The following is a 24385-nucleotide window of genomic DNA, read 5'->3' on the forward strand; positions in this document are numbered from 1 at the left end:
GTCAGGTGAAATGGGTTCTGTCTCGCCTCTGCCACTTGCTAGCTCCGTTGCTTTAGCCAGACCATTTCATTTTATGGCCCTCTGTGTTCTCACCTTTAAAATGAAGATAGTAATGACTATCCCATCATACAGAATCACATGCACTGAATCTCACTCAAGTGATTTAAAACTGTGTGTTCACAACATGTTTATGCCTTTTTGCACATAATGAAAACCTTCATTATGTGCAATTATTTTTGAATTTTGAATTGCATTTTGGATTGCATTATGTGCAATTAGTTTTGAATTGTTTATTATGTCTGTTGAATATATTCCAGATATTATTTTATGAAGATTCATTTTTTCTACTGAGTTTATATAATATTAAAGAGTAACAGAATTAATATTAGTTTATAATAATTATATAACATATAATTATTATATTAAAAATTTATATGAATATAATATATATTATAAAAATTTATATATATAAAATTTATATATATAGTTTATATAATATATAAATTTATAAGTGTATAAATATAAATATATAAATATAATAATATATTTAATGTAATATTAAATAGTAACAGAATTTATTATTTTTACAAAAGAGTTTTATAAAAGTTAAATGCATCCATATAAATAATTTTACTTCTATTAACTTAATTGTAGACAAACATCAGTATACATAATTTGATGAACAAAAATATTTCAACGGTATGACTTTTCTTTGTGAAGTTATTTCTCTTTGATTGGGAATTTTTTTTTTTTTGCCTGTATGACCCAAAAAATCCTCAAAACAACTTAAAAATTTTTTGCTACTGTGATTTTGATTGAATTCTGTGCTTGATGAAACACTAAAATGATTTCTTCTGCAAAGAAAAATAAAGTACTGACGAGAACTTAGAAAACAAACCAGAGCTTGAAAAGGCTGAATTATTTCTCCTTTTTTCTCAGCTAGGAAAAAAAAAAGAAAATTAAATCTATTCAAAAAGGAACTAAGAGACATCCCCCCAAATTTTTTATACATTGATGCAATAGAAAAAACAGACATCCCTGGAACTTTTAAAGTTATGTGAGTTTAAAAAAGCATCTTGCTTATAAATCAACTTCATCCAATTTAGTTAAGAAAAGGTTTGTGGGGGCATCTGGGTGCCTCAGTTGGTTAAGCATCTGACTTGGGCTCAGGTCATGATCTTGTGGTTTGTGAGTCTAAGCCCTGCATCGGGCTCTGTGCTGACAGCTCAGAGCCTGGAGCCTGCTTCGGATTCTGTCTCTCTCTCTCTCTCTCTCTCTCTCTGCACCTCCCCCACTCATGCTCTGTCTCTCTTTCTCTGTCTCTCTCTCAAAAATAAATAAGCATTAAAAAATAAAAAAAAATTTAAAAATTTAAAAAAAGGAAAGGTTTGTGAATGATTTCAGTCCTTAGTTATGTTCTTTACTTTTGGGATTGTGTTTGGGCTTTTGGCTTTGCCTATTTTACATGGTTGGTATAAGCCCTGAAATGTTAGCTTTCTAGGAAATTTTTTCTTTCCAACTTTCATTAAAAATTTAGAATTATGTTGGCCTGAAAACAATTATATATTAAAAGATAAGATAAAATGATTTTTAAAAGATATAATAAAATGATATCAAATAAATACAATTCAGCTTTAAAATATAGGTATATAAGATATTTATGTGCATCTGTCTATGTGAGCACGGAGAAAATACTGGAAGGATATGCACCAGAATTATAATAGTGCTGTCATTGGATAATGGGATAAAAGGCAATTTGTTTTTTCTTCTTCCAGAAGAATTGTCACTTTTTTCTGACAGTGAGCATGTGTTACTTTCATATGTAAAAAGAAAAAAATTCATTTTGAAAAAGAGAAGTGGAAAGATAATTGTTTCATTCAGTAAACAAACTCTATTAGAGTACCTACTGAGTGAGTGCCAGGCATGACTTAGTGCTATGGATACATCAGTGAAACAGCCTACAAAAACTTATGCCTTTGTAGAGCTTATATTCTAGTAGAGGGAGATAGACAGTAAATAGTAGTGCAATCCTACTGTTAGAATATGTGTCAAAGCTACTCAGTGCTAAGGTACAGTAGAACAGGTTAAGGAAGGAAGGTCCAGAGCTACAGGAAGAAGACATTGTTTTAAGTGGGGTGGTGAGCCTTACTGAGAAAGCAGAGTTCTCTCAGGTGTTTTGTGACCCTTCTAATTCCTCACCATATTATGTCATTATGTTAATACTCAGATTAAGAATTGTTTTTCAGGTATCAAGAAGAAAGTGACAATTTCAATCCCATTTTAACTTTAATGAAACACTTAAACGTGTTTTGTTGCTGAAACTTTTTCCCTTAGGGAGAAATCATGATGAAGGGTGTAAGGAAGATTCAGTCTTCTGTCACAGGTGGCTACCTAAGAGAGGTAGCTAACTTTGAGATGTTTGTGTGGGGGGATTTGGAAGCCAGACTGTAAACTTTTTATGCTCTTTTTTCCCCTAAACACCAAGTTTCTGGAAATATCTTTGGGTTAATTTTTTTCTTGTCTTTATAACTCACAATGTCAGAGGCTGTCTCTAGAGCCAAATCAAAAGCAGACTTTAACAGGATAATCAGTGTTTATTATGATAATCTATTATAGTGCCCATAAATTAATGTGACTGATTTCTAAACAAATTTCATTTGCGTAGTTGTTAACCAAGCACATTTATATCAATTAATTTGTTGGGTTCCAAAGTAGTAAAATAGGTAATTTTAATTCTACTTTTGATAAATGTGGAAACTTAATTAATAGAGAAGTTAAATGCCTTGTGGGAAGTCACAAGTTTATTAGATGGCAATGCAGGATTCAACTACATGCTCACATTTAGGTGACCAAACTTTCCATTGCTCTGTTTGGACTGCTGAACAAATATGAGGACTAATTTAAGAGCAGTCATCCTAAGGGCTTGCTAAGGTAGTTCAGTAATTCTAACATTGCTCAAAGCTCTGCTTTCAGATCTTCACCTGAAACAGAATTCTTCCAAATATATGGTAATCTAAATTACTTAAGGAGGCTTAGAAAAAAATCTGAAATTGGGGTGCCTGGATAGCTCAGTTGGTTAAGCGTCAGACTTCGGCTCAGGTAATGATCTCATTGTGAGTTCGAGCCCCGCATCAGGCTTTGTACTGACAGTTCAGAGCCTGGAGCCTGCTTCGGATTCTGTGTCTCCCTCGCTCTCTGCCTCTCCCCTGCTCACACTCTTATCTTTCTCTCATTCAAACATAAATAAACATTAAAAAAACAACAACCTGAAGTCATGGTAGTATCAAGAAATAGGTGATCAATTGGGATAGCTTTTAATTAAAAACAGTTCACTATAAAATATAATGTTATATTTTAAGCATAGTATTATTCTGCCACTATATTAAATATGAGTATAAAGTGGATTACACTGATGGAGTCATAAAAATATTTTCAGAGGTGGAATACATATGTAGCTTCCTACAGTAATGGCTTTGATGGATATGGTACACATTTACATATATAAATTTTTGTATGTTGGTAAAAATAGTTCTTTTGTATCACTGCATTTTTCCTTTTGAAGACAAGCGTATATAAGTTATAAAAGTTTTATGAAATAAAAGTATGCAGTTTAAAGTGTCCATTCTTAAGCTATTGCTTTAGATTACTTCTACATTGGAAGAATAATTATGGAACTATTTTTGTCATAGATGTATCACTCTCAATAATAATCATAGGCAAAGAAAATAAATCCAGAGGATAAAGGGTTTTATTTTCCACCTTATTGAGAATGAAAATGGTAAAAGAGAATTAGTTGAACACTTTAAAAATACAGGATCTTGTCTATTTAAAGTGTTAGAGGGGCGTCGGTTAAGCATCTGACTCTTGATTTTGGCTCAGGTCATGATCTTACGGTTTGTGGGATTGAGCCCTGCATCTGGCTCTGCACGGACAGTGTGGAACCTGCTTGGGATTCTCTCTCTCCCTCTCTTTCTGCCTCTCCCTCATTCACACTCGTTCCCTGTCAAAATAAAAAGAACATTTTAAAGTGTTAGAGGATTGCATGTTTGCACAAGGGAAAGCTGATTAATTGTGTGTAACTGACTTTAGGTTGGGCAGTCGGTTCACAGTTTAAGGTTTATGAATCCTCTGAGAGAGCCAATGTCTGAAAACTATAACTATTTAGATGCCGTGGGTGAGGGTGATTCCATAGAGTTTTTACATTAACTCCTGCTCTGCATATGACAATTGATGTTACCCACACCTGCAAGGCATTGTATTTACCACTAGTCTACGTCCTGCCCACAAAGCTACTTTATTTTTAATGTAATATAATTCATTTTAATATTTGATTAAATGAATTTTCAGGCTTTATTAAGAATATTAGTAGTTAAAAGCACCTTCACTGGCTGTGTTTGCCTGCCCATAATTTATAGGTATCAGCTATGAATTAAACATTTATTGAATTTTATAGGCAACTGTGTGCCAGTCCACATACTAGGCAGAAGGATACAAAGACATTTCTACTGTGACCATGTTGGTCAGATTAACTTCCCTTTTTCTCCTTCCTACTGATGTCATCAAAAGTCACTTGACAGTTTAAAACCACTGTCTCATTAAAAAAGGAACTGACTTCTTAGGACTTGCGTTTAAAACCCCCCTGCACAGACAGCTTGTGTTCACTCTGAGATGGGACTGGTGCAAGCAAACCATATAATCCTCAAAATTATTTCATTTTCTTGGTAGTGCAAATTCAGCTTGAAGAATCTTTGTGCCTTTATTGAAATCTAGGAAGACTTTGTGTCCAAAAATAATTGGAAAAAGGCAAAGATGAGAAGTGGATGATCTGGGAGCAGTCTCTCATTAGAATTTTCTAGCCCTTTCTCTGGGACCCCACTCGGTGCATTCTTACCCCATCTTCTCTTTTGGAACTAACCACTACCTCCTCTGTGCATTTGGGGGAGCTGCCTGGCACTGAGCCTCTCCAGGTCTCCAGCTGAAGCAGGGGAAGTCCTTACTTACTGTGGCAAATCCCAGTTACTAGCACAGTGCTTTGAACAGAGTCAGTGTTAAATAAGTACTTTTGAATAGAATCCAAATACTTTCTTAAGTAGGCTCTGCCACCTTAATGAAGTAAGAACACACTGGTATTTGAGTCCCTCAGTTGGAAAGGAAAATGTGAAAAGTAAATGAGAATGGAGGAATACAGGCAGGGTTTCAGGTAAAGTGAGGGAAAAAACGAAGATGGTTCCTTGTAATTCAAGCTAAGTGCTCTCAATTCTAATCTCTCAGGAAGATAGAAATAAAAAGGTGAGAAGCAAAAGGTCAAAACTATGTAAGATGTAAGATAGGGATGCTCTGCTACAGGTTATAACCATTTAGAATTACATTCACCTAAAGGAGAACTGAAAATATCATTGCGTGTCCTGGATACCACCTATCAGGCATAACATACACACACGCATGCACGCACGCAAGCACCCACCCACGCACGCGCCCATGCACACGCAACCCAAGATAATGTACTAATAATTAGGGATGTCTGTTTCAAAGAAACAGAAACAGTACTGTCTGAACTTAGAAGAGACTTTGACACAAACTGGCTGTGTTAATGTTAATGTTGTTAATGTTAATGATGTTAACGCATCACTTCAGTGTCTGGGTCCGCATCACTTAAGTTTACAGGTCCTTTGGGGAAGCTGCCAGGGTAGGAGTAGACCTATGGCAAACTAACTCCATAGAGTCTTTAATGGAGGGTGCGTTTGGGGTAAGTTTTTTCTAGAGTAGAATGACCAGTTAAATGTGACCCTTGCACTGAAGGGTGTTGCGTGGTTATTGCAGTTATTTTTTTTTATCTTTATCCACATCAGTCCATATTATTGTCCTAAATGACCCTATCTTAGTTTAACAATGTCATTGTGCCAGAAAGGTATTCAGATTTGTTCATTACTTTACCTAGGAGATTATAGAAAAATCAATATGGCTTTATATTTAGAATTTTATAGGTCTAAGTTGTCAAAAATTATGCATGGTAAAAATAGCTTTCATGCATCTACCAATATATGTTGAAGGGTCTGTTTATATCATTATCAGGCAAGAATCTAAGTATGAGAAACAATATGTGTCAATAGACAAGAGGTAGAATTTCCTCTGGCTTAGACTTGAGGCACAGAAACTACAAATGTAGAGAAATTAAAAAAACAAAAAAGAAAGATCTCTAAGTTAAAAACATAATTTTTATACAGGTATACATTTCATGTAAGCTCTATTTACCCTAAAATTGTCTTGATACTTAGGTAAATAGATGTGGTAGGATTCTCATTTTTCGAGGTGGATACTTTTGCTTTATTTCCAAAGAGTAGGATTTGAGGTCAAGAAAGGTACTGAAAAGATCAGAATATGTTTGACCTCACCATTCTGGGGGTTCCTCTTTGTAGTGTGGGGGCCTAGCACAGGGCCACTTAATAATTTAGTGGAAGCGGTTTTTGTTGGTCCACATTGAGATGCAATTGTTACAGTTCTCTCACCTCATTTGGAAGAAGTGTTTATGTTCCAAAATAAAATCTTGCAAAATAATAGCTGTAGGCAGAGAACTGAAGAAACCTAGCATAAGGTATTAAGATACTGAAAGCTGGAGAGAGCCAGATGAGGAATTTGCTAATCAACTGAGAACAGTGTATGTCTCTCTTTATTTCATCCTCTCTTTTGACCAGGAAAAACAGTGACTTTCCAAAGTACATGTTCTTCCTTGTTACTTTAAGTGTTTTTTGAGATACCCTGACTCATACTCCCAGAGAACTCATTTCTCCCAGAGAACTCATTTAGTGTGTGAGAAGTTTATTTCAAGTCTTACATGCAGAATGAGTAGTAGTTTCACTGTGGGAGATGAAGTGAGTGATGATATGGATCCAGAGATTAGAAAAAAGGTAATGACCTTGCAGTCTTGGCTTCAAGTAAGGAAGCTTAAGGAAAAGAATGAGTGTGAGCTAAGAGGGTAGATCATCTCAGTTGGGAGAGAAAGAAGTTGCAAAAACTTTTGTTTATAGAATCTTTTCTTTAAATGTTTGTTTATTTATTTATTTTTGAGAGAGAGCGGGAGAGAGAGCACAAGTGAGGGAGGGACAGAAAGAGAGGGGGACAGAGGATCAGAAGCAGGCTCCATACTGACAGCAGCAAGCCCGATGCAGGGTTCAAACTCATGAACTGTGAGATCATGACCTGAGCTGAAGTCAGATGCTCAACCGACTGAACTACCCAGGTGCTCCTGTTTATAGAAACTTTAAAAAAAAGTGTTTTTACACTTATTTATTTTGAGAGAAAGGGACAGAGAGAAAGCAGAGGAGGGGAGAGAAGGAGAGAGAGAAGCCCAAGCAGGCTCTGCACTCTCAGAGCAGAGCCCAACACGGAGCTCACACCCACGAACTGTGAGATCATGACTTAAGCCAAAACCAAGAGTCAGACACTTAACTGACTGAGCCACCCAGGTGTTCCAAACTTTTGTTTATTATTACGCTTGTAACATACATTCTGTTCTTAGCAGGCTCTTCTAAGCCCATTGGGAGCTGGCTAGTGGTTTTGTATATACATCAAAATTTTGTATATGCTTCATTTAACTTGGACATCTTTGTTCTCTTCAGTTGTGCTGGTGTTGAATTTTCAATATTGTGGAGACTGCAGAGATGTTGGCATGTGTGTGTATCTATGACTGTTTAATGGTCTTTTGGTCAGGCATCCTGAAAATTGTGTATTTTCAACAGAGATGCATGCTGGGGGCATTCAAGGACTTCTGGGAAATCTTCAAATGTCCAAATGGGTTCAGCTCTGTAAGCACTCACAGCTGACAAAGCAGCACTCTTCCAGATTCCTCTACTAATTCTGTAGAAGAAAAACAGGAAGAGTTGTAGAAAACATACAGAGTTGTCTGTAGAAGAAAAAGAGGAAGAGTTGTAGAAAACATACACATAATTAGCTTTTCAAGCCTGGACATTTTTTAAAAATTATTTTTAATGTTTATTTTTGAGAGAGAGACAAAGCACGAGTGGGGGAGGGGCAAAGAGAGAGAGACACAACACACACAGAATGCAAAGCATAAACCCAGAAATTTAAAAGAACTTGGAAGTTAATCTCTCTTCCGTGTTTATTAGTAGTGTTTCCTCATCTTTCTATAGGTTATATATTTTTTAAACATCACAAAGCATTTGAAGAGACCAGTTGTCTCTACTTTATATACAATGTTGAAAAAGAAAGAATTAACTGAAAATTAAAACAGACATTTATGTGGGCAGTTAGAATTGCAGTTTGGGAGCCACAGATTGAGATAGAAACCCAAATTGTGTTCCAAGGAAGACAAAGAGTGGGGCAAGGTTATATAAAGGTGGAAGGTTAGGAATGTAGTTTTCATTTAGATCCTCTGCAAAACAGGAATTGAAATTAGGTTAACTGGGATTGGTTGTGTATGCAAATGCATGGTTGAAGCTTGTTAAACCCAACTGGCTCCTTTAGAAGTGAAGACCACGGAAGATCCAATTGTGAGGGGGGTGAGGGGGGGAAGTTCAGTCTAGGCTGAGGGCTTGCAGATAGCTTCAAAGTTCAAAAAGTTCATAGTTCCTCTGCTGAGGACGTGCATAAATTCCTCCTCCCTTATGACTTACTGGCTGTATTTAAAAAAAAAATTTTTTTAAATTTATTTGAGAGAGAGGGAGAGAGAGAAAGATGATGCAAGTGGAGGAGGGGCAGAGGGAGAAGGAAAGAGAGAGAGGATCCCAAGCAGGCTCCACACGGAGCCTGACTTGGGGCTCAAACTCACTAATCATGAGATCATGAACTGAGCCAAAATCAAGAGTTGGATGGTCAAGTGACTGAGCCACCCAGCACCCCATCCTGGCCCTACTTTAAAAGAAATTTTCTTAGCCAAGCTTGCTTACTTGCTCCATTTTGAAATCTTCTTTTACTATATATATAATCATCCCTCTAAAAGAAAAATCAGGCATATGTAATCAGTGTTGCAGAGGACAATAACAACAGACAGGTAAGATGGCTGTTTGGTACAGGAAGAGGCTTACACTTCAAGATACACTATTTTTGGTTAAATTATCAAAATATCACTTTTAGCACCTTTCTGTGCTAGAATATCTGTATATTTATAATTTTTCCAGGTGAATGTGTTTCATTTATTTTAAATCACAACAATAATCTATGCTCATTGTACAAGTTTATGTATGTAAGGAAGTACCAAAAAATGATTAATATTCTCCTTGTTCTCTCTTACACTCCCCACTAGCATTTTTTATTCTTTTTATGAAATTGAGATCATATTATATTCATTACTTTTCCCCCACACACTGTAAATATTACTTTTGAATTTTGCTTTATTTTACAGTGTCATGGATGCATCTCCATAGGTGGATCTAACTGGATTTAGCACATTCTTTCTAATCACTGTATAATGTTCCATAATATTATATACATAGTTTATTCAGCCATTCTTCCCTTAGGGACTTTCAGGTTATTTCCAATGCTGCAGGCAATGTCTTTGCTAGAGAATTAAAAGAGCCCAGTTGAGAATCACACTGTGGATCCAAATGTTCCTTCCAGCCAGCAGTCTCTAAGTCACTGACACCTTCTGTCAGGAAGATGAGATGACTCTTCACTGTAGAAAGCTACGTCTCCCTGCAGTCCTGTGGGTCCAGGCTGGGTGAACTGTCTGTTTTGTGCTGGAGCATGACATCCTGGTCACTCAGCATCAGCGTCGGTGGCCGGCTCTGAAAGGAAGATGGTAGTAGGAAGAGGGAGAGCTGGGAAATGACCAAGTAAAGCTCTGGGGTAAAGCAGCCTATTGTTGTCTGGTTTTCCTACACATCCAGTTCTGGTTTTTGCCTTAAAATGGTAGTTAATGAGTAAAATCTTGACAGACTTTTAGATAGTTTTTTGATCTTGTTTTCTAACACTAACCGACAAAAAAGGACTAATTCAGAAAGCCTGTGTCTGAAATAATAATATAAAGGCAAAAGCAAAATAGCAGCCAAAAGCAAGGAAACCTTGAAATAAACCCAGAGCCTAGAATTTCTTCATGTTGAGGGAAGTTCACCTTTTAGAAATTCTTTTTCAATATACAAATTCTAATTCATTAGGTCTTTAACATAGACTGTCTTACTAAAGAAGTTCACTCACTTCATTTAACATAAAATATATCGTATTTAAGTATTTTAAATAGCATATCTTAATATTTTTATATGTGTTGTTATCTTTAACTTTAAGATTTTGGACTATCAGGCCAGTAATGATCAAGGTGTTCAGAGCTGCTCCTCCAAACTTAGCATAGCTAACTTGTTTGTGTGACACAGGACGATGCTCCACAGAAATACACCCTTGATCGTGGCCATGGCTTTCGATGTGCTGTTAATTGGCTGAAGACAGAGTGGAAGCTGGCAAACAGGGTCTTTTTCCAAACTTGGTGTGAGACACTTCTCACAAGCTCTAGAGAAGAGATCTATAATTGACATTCATGTAACATGGAGGGGTGGGGGGTGGGGGTCTCACAAGATAACCATTCAAAGCCAGAAAGGAACACCTATGAAAAGATGAGGAATCTGTCCCTCTCCCTCCCTCCCTCCCTCTCTCTCTCTCTCTCACACACACACACATATGTAAGTATGTGTGTATGTATATATATGTGTATTTATATATATGATATTTTCCCTATTTAAAAAGTAATCAAGGGCAGAATCAAAAGTAGCTATTGTATGACTGTCTGCATGTCACAGAGATTTGGAAAGATAATTTTGTGGCGATCCATGTCATCTTGCCTTCAGAGTGAACTGAAACTGGATTTGCATTCTTGGGTGCTACATGAGCAGCTTTGTGACTTTAAATAAATCACATCCACAGTTTTCACAGCCACGTAGTGAGTGAGGGTTATTCCTTACTATGTCAAAGGATTATTGGGAGACTTAAAATGAGACAAGAGATATGAAAATGTTTATGCTGCATTGCATACATTCTGGTTTCCCTCTTAGGAAATTCAAGAGGTCTCCAGTAGGAAGATGTTTCTTTGTAGGATTAAAAGGATACATAGAAGGGCAGTGGAGTGAATAAAACTTTGTGAGATGTGAACAATGGTGCCAATAACCAGACATAATTTTAGAATTATCAAGAGTTTCTATATCCTTTATCTCATTAGTTCTTAACAAAAATCCTGTGTATCAGTTAGGCTAATTTTTTTTATATCAATTATGTAGGGGAGGAACCATGACTCCAAAATGAAATGAATTAGCCAATATCACCTGCAAGCCTATAATGGAGTGAAGTTCTTTTTGACTAATAGTTCAGTGCTTTTTATATTAATCTATGTTGTCTGTCAATGCCAGACAGTTGGCAAATACTAAACAGAAGTCTAATTGATTCAAAGGATGATTATCTCCATCCCTTGGTTGATACTCAGCATATTCTGTGGTATGCATGTATACCAATGCATCAAAGAGGAGAAAGAGGGTGCAAAGTCCCTTTGAGAGTGCAAGTCCCCTAAAAAGAGGAAAGTATGTTATTCCTTTGTGTTCTCAGTGCCCAACTGAGAGCCTAGTACTTAATAGGTTCTCAATAAATGCTTGCTGCTGCTTCTGTTGCTTTTGAGATACTATTCAGTGTTGACTTCTTAGGAAAGATTCATTAGAAAACATCATATGAAAGAGGGTTAGTTTTAGAATAAACAGAATCTGCTACCTCCTTCCCTCCCTGTACAGTAAATGATTTCCTAAGAATTCTTTCATGGGTACAATTATTAGAAAGATAAAGGATGCTTAGGAAAGCACGAGTAATTACCATTTCCACTTAAATGCAAGAGAGGTAATACAGATTCTACTCTCCTAAACATGAATATGAGGCTGTTGAAAATTAGGTCTTTGACTAGAACAGGCAGAAATACACAGCTGTCACTAGGGGAAAAATGCCTTTGAGATAAAGTGGAACTTCTCATATCTAAAGAGTAGGAGCATAGTGTGTTTTGTTTGATCCATACAAATTATAGTAATTTAGTTTCAGCCTGAACAAGCACCACAAACAAAAACTGGCAGGCAGGGTCTCTATAGGAGTGGCCAAGCAAGTCAGTTTTCATTTCCTTCCAAGCCCTAGTTTGGCTGATCCATCCAGAGAAAAACAGAACAAAAGCCAGAGATTACTGCACCCTAAAGCATCCAAGTGGCTTATTCGGCTCAGGGTTTATTTATAGCAACCTGGCTCACACTGAGAACTTCCTTCTCTATTCAGCGAATGTGCTAATGTGCAAATGGAAGCTTCAGGACCATAACAGTAGACGTAGATGCAGGGTGTGATCAATGAGTAGATTCTCAAGCCTGTTGTGATTTTGATCTAGCCATGCCTTTCAACCACCACTGTGAACATTTACCTCAAAATAGGCTCATCCTCTTCTTCATGTGCACATTCTATTTGTAGATGTTGCTATGAGGACAGATTCATCGAAAATGACTGATGTGGAGCCTGTGGTCAACAATTTTGCATCTTCAGCAAGGACAGGCCGCCGGAATGCGGTGCCAGACATCCAGGGCTCAGCGGGGACAGGTGGAATCTCGGAGTTGCCCCTCAGACTGGAGGCCCTCTCCATGGAGGAAGGTAACACACAAATTCCCTTCAAAACAGTAGCACTCTCTTCTTAGTCCTTTCCTCTGGAACAGTCTCTCTTTTAACTAGTCATAAGTGCTCTTTTTTTCTGTGCCTTTTTTCACAAGTGGCTACTAAAATCTCTCAGTGTTTGTTTAAGGCTAAGTACATTTTTTAGGCTTTCTGAAAGTGGACAGTTTTACCTTTTTGTCTCTTGATGTGTATGTGGAAGCTGAACATTTATTTATTCATTGAACATGTATAGCCATGCACAGTGCTAGTAATTGGGAATCAGAGGTGAACAAATATAATCCCCTCAACAAACTTACAACATTTATCTAGAAACACTCAGAAATGAAATAGTTTTCCTTCTGTCATCCATTGGCAAACCACTTTGGAAGGTTCTATTTCACTGTAGTATTCTCAAGTCCTTCTGTTTCTCACATCTAAGAAGAAGTTTATTATCAGTTAAAGATGAAATCTTTAAGGTGAGTATTTGTATAAAAGGTGATTGTTCTTCAGTGGAAAAAGTTGAATTAAGGAAAAAAGGGAGCTGTCAAACTAATGAAGGGAAATCTCGGGTCTTTCACCCCATTGCTTACATACAGCTCATACAGCTTCCAGAGCTTAGTCTTCTGGAAATAAATATAATGATACTCTCAGTAAAGTTTTAAAGGAGTCTTTTTATTTAAAAATATTTGTAGAGGTTAAAGAAAAAAGTGTTACCAAAATACCTGTGCTTTGTGCCCCATGTTAGACGTCAAGGTAGACTTTAGTATGTGTACAGAAATTTACGCTTGCTGGCAATGAGGCAAGAGAAAGCTAGAAGTTTGTGCATATCTACACTATTCATGCAAGTCCCAGAAGAGGGCTCTTGGTCCTTTGCTTCAGTAGATTATTTGCTACCTGGTAAAGTTACAAATGTTCCTGGTTTGATCCCTATGAAATAAGTAAATCTTGGTTTGGCCAGGGACACCTCACCTTTTCCCAGAGGTCATTGCATTTCTCTTATGAGATACTACAAGTAATAGTAAAAAAAGTATATATATACACACACACACACACAAACTATTATAAGATGGGAAATTGGAAAGAAAGAAAATAAATAAAAATGTGTGTAATCATCTCAGCCTTTTAAGTTTGAAAATGGAATATGGTTATTAGAACATATGTTGCTATTGAAGGGCCATCCTCAACTAGAGAGGGAGAGAAGCTAAGTTGCTTATTAGTATAATGGGCCTAATTAGAGTTTACGTACCCTAACTGCATACACACAAAACCTTAATGCTTACTGATGTTACCTGGTTAACTCTTTGTAGGAGAGTGAGTAGTTTTCACCATTTTACTTCCATTGCTAGAGAGACCATTATCAGAAACAATATAGTTACTATTTTTATACTGTTAAAGAGCAAAAATTTCAGCTAAGTAAATTTGAAGATCTAATGACTTTATTAAGTGATTCATCAATCAGACAGCATCCTATCCAGCAAGTAGAGGGGAGCTCTGAGGAGTTGTACACAATGGAAGGTTTTTATAAGAAGGAAGGTGAGGCAAGGAAGTTATTAGCAAAAGAAAATAAGGATTGTTCTAAGTAAGGTCACATTCCCTTAGAGGGAAGGGAAAGGGGGTTATTAGGTGGATTATTAGGTGGTTAAATGGTTTCCCTCAGATCTATCCTCTTTGATTTTTGTTGTTGTTGTTGTTGTTGATAAATATTTTTAGGTGGGAAAAATTCTAGGCTCACAAATGTCTTGCATCCTGCATGAAACTAACCTGTCTGAAATTTGCCCAGTTCACACTTTGTCTTAATCTATCTCTTATAAATTAATAACTGTGATAGGGAGGACAATGATGCCTGATAACATATGAGCAAGTAGTGACAGAGGGCGGCAGCTGTAAATGTCACAAAGGGCCTTTTCTTACTCCCTCTATCACTGTTCATTTGATCCATTGTTCAATTTAGTGCCCACTGAGCGCTAAGCACCATTCTAAAAACTAGCAGCATATTGGTGAATAAGACAGACATAAAGTCTTGCTGTCCTGGATGATACCTACAATGGGAGAGTTAGGTTATAAACAAATAAATATATGTCAACAGTATCCGTTCTATCAGAGAATTAAATAGGATGTTGTGGTAGAGTTACTGTGGTTTTAGATTGTGAAATTAGGACAGCCCTCACTGAAATCTGAATGACAATGATGTGTTTTGAATCACAACTGAAGGAAGAAGCAGGCACCAAAGATCAGAGGTAAGAGCTGTCTTTGCAGAAGGAGCAGCCAATAAAAAGCCCTTAGAATGGACATGCCTCCAAATTCTCTTTGTTCCTCTGATCCTCACCATACCACCCCTCTGTTTCAAGATTACAAGTAGCATTGTGTCTGATGAAATCAGCAGTCCATTCTTAGTTTCCATCCTACATGATCTCTTGGAAGCTTTGTCATGATGCACCGTCCCTTTCTTCCCCTTAAGACTTTTCTTCTCTTGGCTTCTTGGACATTCTGTTCTCCTGGTTTTCTTCCTGCTTCACTGGCTGTTCCTCTCCTGCTGTTGTTTCTTTCTCTCCCTGATCTCTTAATGAATTACATGGTACCAGAACTCAGTGGTTTCTTGTTTGCTTGTTTGCTTTTGGTTTTGTTTTTTACATTTTCTCTATCAACATTCCCTCCTCTTGAGATACTATCCGATTTCACTGGGACAATATCATTTTCCTGATAGCTCATGGATTTGTTTTCTCCAGTTAGAAGCTCCACTGACTTCACACTCATAAATCCATCTGCCTATTTGACCCCTGCTTTGGCTATCTAAGAGGGATCTCAAACTTAATGGATAATAAAGCGGAGTCCAGATATTCTCCCTGATACCTGTTCTTCCTGCCTCTTCCCCATCTTGGTGAATGGCAGTTTCACACTTCCAGTTGCCAGAGTCAAAATCTTGGAATCATCCTTGTCTCCCCTCTTTCTCTCAACTGTGTATCTAATCTATCAGCAATAATTGTCAGTTCTACTTTCAGATTTGTTCAGCTAGCTGCCATTTTTCACCCAAAAGATCTGGTCTCTTGGTATCCCTCTGACCCCATATTCTGTTCTTTTTTCTCTGTATTATCCTGCCTGCAGTTCCTTCCTGCACATTGATAGCTTTGACTCTAACTTTCCCTCTGCTTAGAATGCTCTCTTCCTGCCATTGGCATAGCTCACCCCTTACCTTTTCAGGTCTTTACTTGCATGGCCCTTCTCCCCAGCTAACCCTAGCTAAAATCACAACCTCCATGCCCCAAGACTTCTTGAAAACTCCTATTTTCCTCCATAGCACTTCTCCTCCATAACAGTTAGGACTATTCTCCTCCATAGCACTTAGGACTCCTCACATACCATACATTTTACTTATTTTGTTTATTCCCCATGTCCCTCACTAGAAGTCTCCTGAGAGATGGAATATTTTTTTTCACTGCTTGGTATATTATACATGTTTAATAATATATTTCCTGAATAAAAATTGAAGAACTGAATAGAATCCATCATATTGAACTTCAAAGATGCCAGTGATGATTTTGGCAAGAGTATTAGGGAGGCAGAAGAGACTTAATAGCTTTCATTTAAAATGGAGACCTCAAGAGATGACACGTTTTAAAGGATAAAAGACAAGATAGTATGTGGAAAATTTTCAGTTAAAAGAAGGCCTTTGTTAGTTCAAAGTTGGTGGTGATGTGAGGAAATGAAGAATCAGGAGAAAGGGAAAGTCAGGTGAAATGGAGGCGGGAGATGATTGTTAGAGTCAGCTTGCTGATGAGGCAGAAATGGAGAGGGTCCCAGATCTTGAAGGAATAGACTTGGATAGTCTGAGCAGCACCAAGGCCAGCTCCAGGATTGTGCGGTGAGGTGTGGTTGGTTGCACAGGGTCCTGGGTTCAGAAGAGATTTGCACTTGCTGTTGCTGTCTTGAAGTTTTCCATATGTTTTGAAGACGGGGTGCTACATTCCCACTTAGCACTGGGCTCCAATAAATTATGTAACCAGTCCTGAGGAACACATTTTCCATTGTAATAAGAGGAAGGGTAGAAGGAATAAGTACAGACTACGGGGTTTTAGAAATTTGGTGGTTGAGGGAGCTTTTACCTGAAGATTTTGATTTTTTTTTTCTTTTCTGCAAAGTAGTGAGATCATCTCCTAAGAGCAAAGGAGGTAGAAACTGTGAGGAAGCTGGAGAGAGTGTGATGAACTATAGGGAGATCATTAAGGGGGTTGGGCTATGGAGCCACTTGACCCAGTCCAAATTGTGTTTCTGTCACTTACTAGCTCTGTGACTGAACAAGTTACTTAACCTGTTTGTATTTCAATAGACTAATCTATAAATGGAGATTGTGATAATACCTAGGAGACTGCCTCGCATGTAATAATTCTGGAGAATAGGAGGGAAAGGTAACTAGGAGAATGTTGATTCCCAAACCTATCCATATTTCTTTTCTTTGTATAGTTTCCATACCTATATTGAGGGCAAAGCCTCTCCTAATCAAGGAGAGAATTATTAGGGTGCATAAAGGAAGTACTAATGGTTTCATTCCACTATAGTATAAAACATATTTCACTATATTCTATAAATGAACGGAATTATTTATTTATTTTTTAGATGTAAAAAAGAAAGATGAAGAAACAACACAATGCCAATTGGAAAAGCCCCCAAAAGAAGAAAAATGAAGGCTCATAAACTATCAAAAGTGCTGAATTTCTGTAAACTGAAAGACTTAGTGGCCCTGCTTTCCTGAGATGTTTGATCTGGTAGTAACTATGGTAACATTGCAGCCCTAAGCAACACGTGTGTATTAGATAATTTTGTTGTGATGCTACTCACTTGGAATGCAACCACAATATCCAATGTAGGCTATTAAACGGCATATTACTTCCAAATTGCACCCAAGGAAAAGGTTAAGAATGTATGGTCACTTATATACATATCATTATCTATAAACCCAACAAAATCCACTGTTCTCTTTTGGATTTACTTAGCCAGATGTATTTTTAATTCTGTTTTTATGGTAATGGGCAAACCATTTTCTTAGTAAATATAAAACAAACACCATTTAAAACTATGGAATTTGTAGGGCAGTATTTTTTTTGGATGAGAAGGAATAATAGTCAAAAACACATAGAGAACATTTGTTTTTAAAGCAAAAATGCACTATTTTTCCCCAAACCCTAAAATGATTTGGAAAAATTGCAAAACTTTGACAAGTTAAATATCTTTAGGATATTTTTGTTTGATGTATTTTGCTTCTAGTCTATGCATACTGTGATTTTTCTTATAGACTCTTAAAATACAAAATTTGTGACAAATTGTTTATATGGAACATGCCTATTAAAATGAATTTCACTATCTTCCTTAACTTTGGTGTATGTGTGTGCATATGTTTTTCTTTAATAAGACTTATTCAAAACACTTTACTAGTTGCTTTATACTGTCTTTTCCTTTCTTAGGGCTTATGTGTATTGTGACTTGTTTCTGAAATGATTTCCTCAGGAATGCAGACCATCATTTTTATATCTTCCCTAAAGTAACTAACATGACACAAATATTTAGTGAATGTTGTAGGTAGAAATAGCAAAATACTTGCTTTTAATATATATTTAAGTATATATTTTAAAAGGAACAAAAGCAAAACCAAAGTTGTAGTAAATTTTATTAGACATTTTAGAAAAATAGTAAAATTCTGAATTTTTAGAAAATGGACTAATGAATTTATTTTAATTTTCAGATATATATGCATGCAGTTATATTTTATTTGATTGTTGACTTAGGCCATGTCTGTATACAGTAATCAAATAAACTCTTCACTGCTCAAGAAACTTGTTCTTGATACAAGTCTTCTTAATTTTATCTTCTAAAGTATACCAACTGAAAAATGGTGACACACTTTAGAGGAGGAAGTTAATAAACTTTGCAACATAAATCACCTCCTACATATTATTTCATTGGCGAAGGCTAACTTCATATCTTATATATACCAAAGGGGTAGATTGCAAAGAACCTGATTGTTTTAAATTCTCAAATATAATTTTTTTAGGTAAAAGAATCAAAAGTAATATCTTAGGTGTAGCACTAATTTATTTTTTTTTAACTTTTTAAAAAATTATTTTTTAATGTTTGTTTTTGGAAGAGACAGCACGAGCAGCGGAGGGGAAGAGAGGGAGGGGGACACAGAATCCTAAGCAGCTCCAGGCTCTGAACTGTCAGCACAGAGCCCAGCACGGGGCTTGAACTCACAAGCTGTGAGATGATGACCTGAGCCAAAGTCAGACGCTTCACTGACTGAGCCACCCAGACACCCCTAGCACTAATTTAATTTTCAATTAAATGTATTACACTAAAATTGTATTTCAGGAAGTTATTGAATGACATGATATTGTATAAACAGTATAAAGAGTATTAGAGGAGAACAGTGATTTTTAACTTGCAGGGTAATGACAATTTTACCTCCTGAGGATATTTGTCAATGTCTGGAGACATTTGTGACTGCCACAACTAGGCTGGGGGCCAGGGAGAGAAAGCGCTGCTGGCTTCTAGTGGACAGAGGCTAAGGATGCTGCTAAGCTGCCAAATATCCTGCAGTCCTGGGAGCGGACCCTCACGGTGGGTGGACCCTCACAGCAAAGGATTATCTGGCTATGCATGTCAGTAGTGTAGAGCTTGAGGAACCCTGGAGCAGAGTTAAACTGTTACGCACAAGGATTTTTTTTTAATTAATCACTAGTACTTTATTGTCTACAAATTTTCAGAACATTCCTACTGTCCAAATGTTTAGTATTTGTACAATAATTTCCTTTTTTGGTCTGTGTGAGTGAGCTATATGCATTGTATTATGTATAAAAACACGATGGCAAACATCAAACTGAGTCTTCATTGCTCCCCTGTTCTTTTAAATTTATGAAGGCTCACTTTCTGAAATAATTATTGTTTTGGTCCCTCATTCTATTTTTTTAAAGTTTTTATTTAAATTCCATTAGTTGGGGTGCCTGTGTGGCTCAGTCGGTTGGCTAAGCATCCAACTTCTGCTCAGGTCATGATCTTGCGGTTTGTGGGTTCAAGCCCCACATCAGGCTCTGTGCTAACAGCTCAGAGCATGGAGCCTGTTTCAGATTCTGTATCTCCTGCTCTTTCTGCCCCTCCCATACTCACGCTATGTTTCTCTTTCTCTCTCTCTGTCTCTCTCTCTCTCAATTAAACTTAAATAAATAAATTCCAGTTAACATACAGTGTAATATTAGTTTCAGGTATATAATATAGTGATTCAACTCTGCCATACAATACCCAATGCTTATCACAGCAAGTGCCTTCCTTAATCCCTACCACTTTTTTCACCCATTCTCCATCCACCTCCTTTCTGGTAACCATCAGTTTGTTCCCATAGCCAAGTGTTTCTTGGTTTGCCTCTGTCTCTCTTTTTTTCCTGTTGCTTATTTGTTTTGTTTCTTAAATCCCACGTATGAGTGAAATTGTATGGTATTTATCTTTACCTGACTTATTTTGCTTCACATAATATTCTCCAGCTCCATCCATGTCATTGCAAATGGTAAGGTCTCAATCATTTTTGTGACTGAGTAATATTCCATTGTGTGTGTGTGTGTGTGTGTGTGTGTGTATACCACATCTTCTTTATCCATCAGTCAATGGACACTTAGGCTGTTTCCATAATTTGGCTATTATAGATAATGTTGTTATAAACATCAGGGTGCATGTATCCTGAATTAGTGTTTTTATATTTAAGTAAATACCCAGGAGTGCGATTACTGGGTCATAGGGTAGTTCCATTTTTAACTTTTTGAGGAGACTCCACACTGTTTTCCACAGTGGCTGCACCAGTTTGCATTTCCACCAACAGTGTAAGAGGGTTCCCCTGTCTCTACATCCTTGCCAACACCTGTTGTTTCTTGTGTTGTTGATTTTAGCCATTCTGACAGGTATGAGGTGATATCTTAATGTAGTTTTGATTTGTATTTCCCTGGGACGATCAGTGATGTTGAGCATCTTTTCATGTCTGTTGGCCATGTGTATGTCTTCTTTGGAAAAATGTCTACTCATGTCTTCTTCCCATTTTTAAATTGGTTGGTGAGTTTTGTAAGCATGTGGATTTTGGATATGTATGACCTGAGTTTGAGTAGCTCTCCTACTCACTAGCTACATGATCTTGGGAAATTTACATCATTTCCAAGTCTCAGCTTTATCCTCTGTACAGTGATATTAAGAATAGTACATACTTTATAGGGTTAGTGGAAGTAATAAATGAGCTATATGTAAAACACTTGGTGAATGCCTGGTAAAGAATACTTATTCAATAAATATTGACTATCATCATCATCATTTTTATTCCAGATGCTTTTGCCATTATTTTCTGGTGGTGGAGGTTGTGGGCAGCTGAGTTTGTTAATTTGGCTATCTCTGCCTTTCTGTGTGCTTTCACAAACATCCCTAGTTCTTGGTGCTGGGAGAAGACATTATAATGGAAATTGACAATTCATAGTAATTACCACATTAGTGCCAATTCAGTCACACTAATAAGCTGCTGACAGGTGATGAACATTACCCTTTAACAATGAGTCACCTCACTAGTGTTTTATGACAGTTACTGCAACAAAACAGAATTTCGAGTACTTAAATGAGTAATGTGTTCCATGAAAATGTAAAAGAAAAAAAATTAACAACTCTTGGGTCACAGTATTATATGGTATTTATCTCTCATTTAGGATTAGGAGACCAGAAACGAAGCCATGTCCCTTTCACTACTGCTGGTAATGACATACATTCCAAATGTATATCTTAAACCACTTATTCATCACAAGGCACACAGAAATGTTCCATTATATACGTATTTATAAGTATTATATGTTACAGGAGGTATCAGTCTTGTTGAATATTTACTAATGAAAGGATTTTTTTCTAAGATAAAATCCAGACAAAGGGGAATGAGAGGTCAATTGTAGTTTAAAGACAAAATTGAAATAGCCTACCGACTTTTCGAAAAAAAAAATCAGGTTCTTTTGGAGGAATCTTTGCTTATTGTCAATGACAGTGTCAACAAAACTATCTAGTTGGGCTCATTAAAGAAAGTCTCGAAGCCCATTTTTGCCATTGTCTATATATAAGCCACTTGGCTTAGTCAGTAGCTAAATAGTAATTATTATTGTCAGATAAACCAGGACAAAAGGGAATAATAAAGCTATTAAGCAGTTATTTGGAAACTTGACTATTCGAAGCAAGAGAAAGCAGAACAAAAAACAATTTTGCTCCTTGTGCCAAGAGATATTTTTGTAATTTGGGCTGGAAAGGTTGGAACCATCTTAGAATGTGAATTACCACAGAGCAAGGCATCCTACTTCCAAGAGGAAATGGTGCGTTTGCTTCAATTTCGCTAGCTTAGGTGGCTTTGGCCAGTTTGGGAGGTGATGGTTGTAGAGAGAGAAAGGGGGAGAGGGAGAGACAGGAAGAGTTACAAAGCACACTAGCCTGTTGTCTTATCTGTAAAAACTGACACCTCAAATTCAAATTACAGTTCTACTGTTTGCTATCAGGACTTTTGAAGCACTCTCTGTGCTTCAATATATAAAATAATGATTTATGAGAATTAAATGAGTGAATACTAGTAAATTGCTAAGGAAAGTGCCTGGAACATAGAGAAGCTATTATTATTTTTTATTTTTATCATCATCATTACTATTAATTGCTTGAGCATAAAGAGTGGCAGACTTTAAGGTGAATGTCTGTTCTTTTCTATGTCATTTGCTAAAGTACATTTTCCTCCTATTCCTTTGCTCTCTTTTCTTCCTGTGAGCAGCACCTCTTTAGCTAAAACTAGGACTGGTTAACCAGAGTGGATTCCATTTTTTCCAGAGTTATTGATGTTAATTCTTATTGAACATGGAAAATCTGAAGCTGTTTAAAAGTGGAAACATTGGCTCAAGCAAAAGGCTGGAAAGGTATTGTTGCTCCTTGTTAAAATTCTAGGGAAGATTTCTTATTGAGCACATACTAATAGGAATAATGATAATAATATGTATACATAATAATAATAATAGTAATAATAATTATATAGTCATACTTTGAGTGACTGGTGATTACTAAGTACCATAGTAGATCCCTCTGAAGTTTCATAATAATAATCATACAAAATAGTTGCTAATGTTTCTCATTTTGCAGATGAAGAAAATGGATTCAGGGAGTACCTTTGGGAATTCACACAAGTAAGAAAGTGTGAAAGTGTGAAAGGCAAGAGTGACCCAGGATGAGGCTCTCAGAGTCAGGATGTGCACTGCCTCTCTTGCACCAAAAGACCCTCTGCTCAAAACAGAATTCCACTTAGGATTCCTAAAAAATTTTTAAAAAGTTGTATATAGAGAGAATAGCACATAAGCCCTCATGAGGCATTTATACCTTAGCAGAAGGAATTTTATTTATTTGTTTGGCATTTATTTATTCACTCCCTCCTTTATTCATTTATATTTTACCTTATCACAAAAAAGATTTTATATGACAAGTGCAATTGCCATTTAATTTGCCATTTGCTTGCAGGACTCTAAGGAATGGAAAATAGTGAGGCGCCTGTGGCTCTTTGGGGAGGGAAGTAGTGCCCTGGAAATGACGCAAAGGGGGGACAGGCTGAACTGAAGAGAGAGGCACCACACCCAAACTTGATGCATTTCACATTTGTCCTGGGGCTGCCTATAACTGGAAAGGGCATACTGATATTCTGTGGGAATCACAAATATGATCTGTCATGAACTAACTGTGAATATCTTAAAGGTAGGGCCTCACAGGCAAGTGAAATGATCTTCTTTGTTCCATGTAGATATGTTTCAGAGGCTGAATAATATCTGGCAGCCCTGATGGCAGAGGAGTCCCTGAAGCCCTGAACAGGCATCACTACAGAGGCCTCGGCAAACAATTCTTCTCAGAGTAAGATGAGAAAAAAAAAGCCTTGCCCCACCTTTGAGCGTATGGAATTTACTTTTAGAGCTCTTGGAAGGATTTCGTGGTGATTTAGAGACATTAGACATTCGAATATTCCAGTTTTATAATTACATTTGCACCTAAATTGGATTTCTATTCGTGTAAAAAAAATTCACTTTTAAAATATTTCTTCATTTGATATTATAAAGACTGTGGAGAACAATAGAAAAAATAAGGGGGATATCAGTCAATAGATGTGAATTTGGTTTCAGAATTTTGACCTAAATTCAACCTAAATTGTATTCCTTTGGGTAAATTTTCTTTTTACATGCAACAATTGCTCAAAATCGACACTAGGTGGTGCTGGCACCACGTTTCTTACTGATTTCACTTCTGTCACATTTAATGTTTTCCTAAGGTTTCCAACTTGTTTTGTTTTGATTTGTTTGTTTTAGCAATTATGCTATGTGTGTGTTCAGGATTATTGCAAAAACAAATAAAACAACAGCAGAAAACAAAAGTAACTATTTCAAACAATTTTTCTGAGACAGTTTAGAAAGGAAATTATGGGTTTAAGAAAATGTGCTAATCTCTGATTATTGAATTTGTAGGATATCCTATGTTCTTAGATACCAAAAGAGGGTGCTCTAATACATCTTAAAAATACACTTCTTAGAAATACAAAGGCTACAACTTTTTCTTCCATGTAAAACAAAGAGTTCTTTTTTCTGTATAACAGGGGCAACTTTCTTTTTTTTTTAATTTAAGATGGTTATGCACAAATGTCTTATTCATTAAAATCAAGTTAAAAACAGTTCTGAATTCTCTACAGTCTTAGATTAGAATTGGCCTTTGATGTTTT

General features: G+C 36.7%; 1 protein-coding gene across 12 annotated transcripts in view; it reads left to right on the top strand.

Moving 5' to 3' along the window:
* PKIB (cAMP-dependent protein kinase inhibitor beta) overlaps positions 1-19317 on the top strand; it is a 171993-nt gene extending 152676 nt beyond the window's left edge. For all 12 annotated transcript variants that reach the window (XM_078447258.1, XM_078447265.1, XM_078447259.1 and 9 more), the window contains 2 exons: positions 12427-12603; positions 17215-19317. In XM_078447258.1, coding sequence (XP_078303384.1) covers positions 12427-12603; positions 17215-17282 — 245 coding nt within the window. In that variant the 3' untranslated portion in view covers positions 17283-19317. The remainder of the gene's footprint in view (positions 1-12426; positions 12604-17214) is intronic.
* Positions 19318-24385: the final 5068 nt, after the last annotated feature.

Source organism: Panthera onca, chromosome B2 (genome assembly GCF_046562875.1).
Source record: "Panthera onca isolate mPanOnc1 chromosome B2, mPanOnc1 haplotype 2, whole genome shotgun sequence".
Taxonomy (NCBI): Eukaryota; Metazoa; Chordata; class Mammalia; order Carnivora; family Felidae; genus Panthera; species Panthera onca.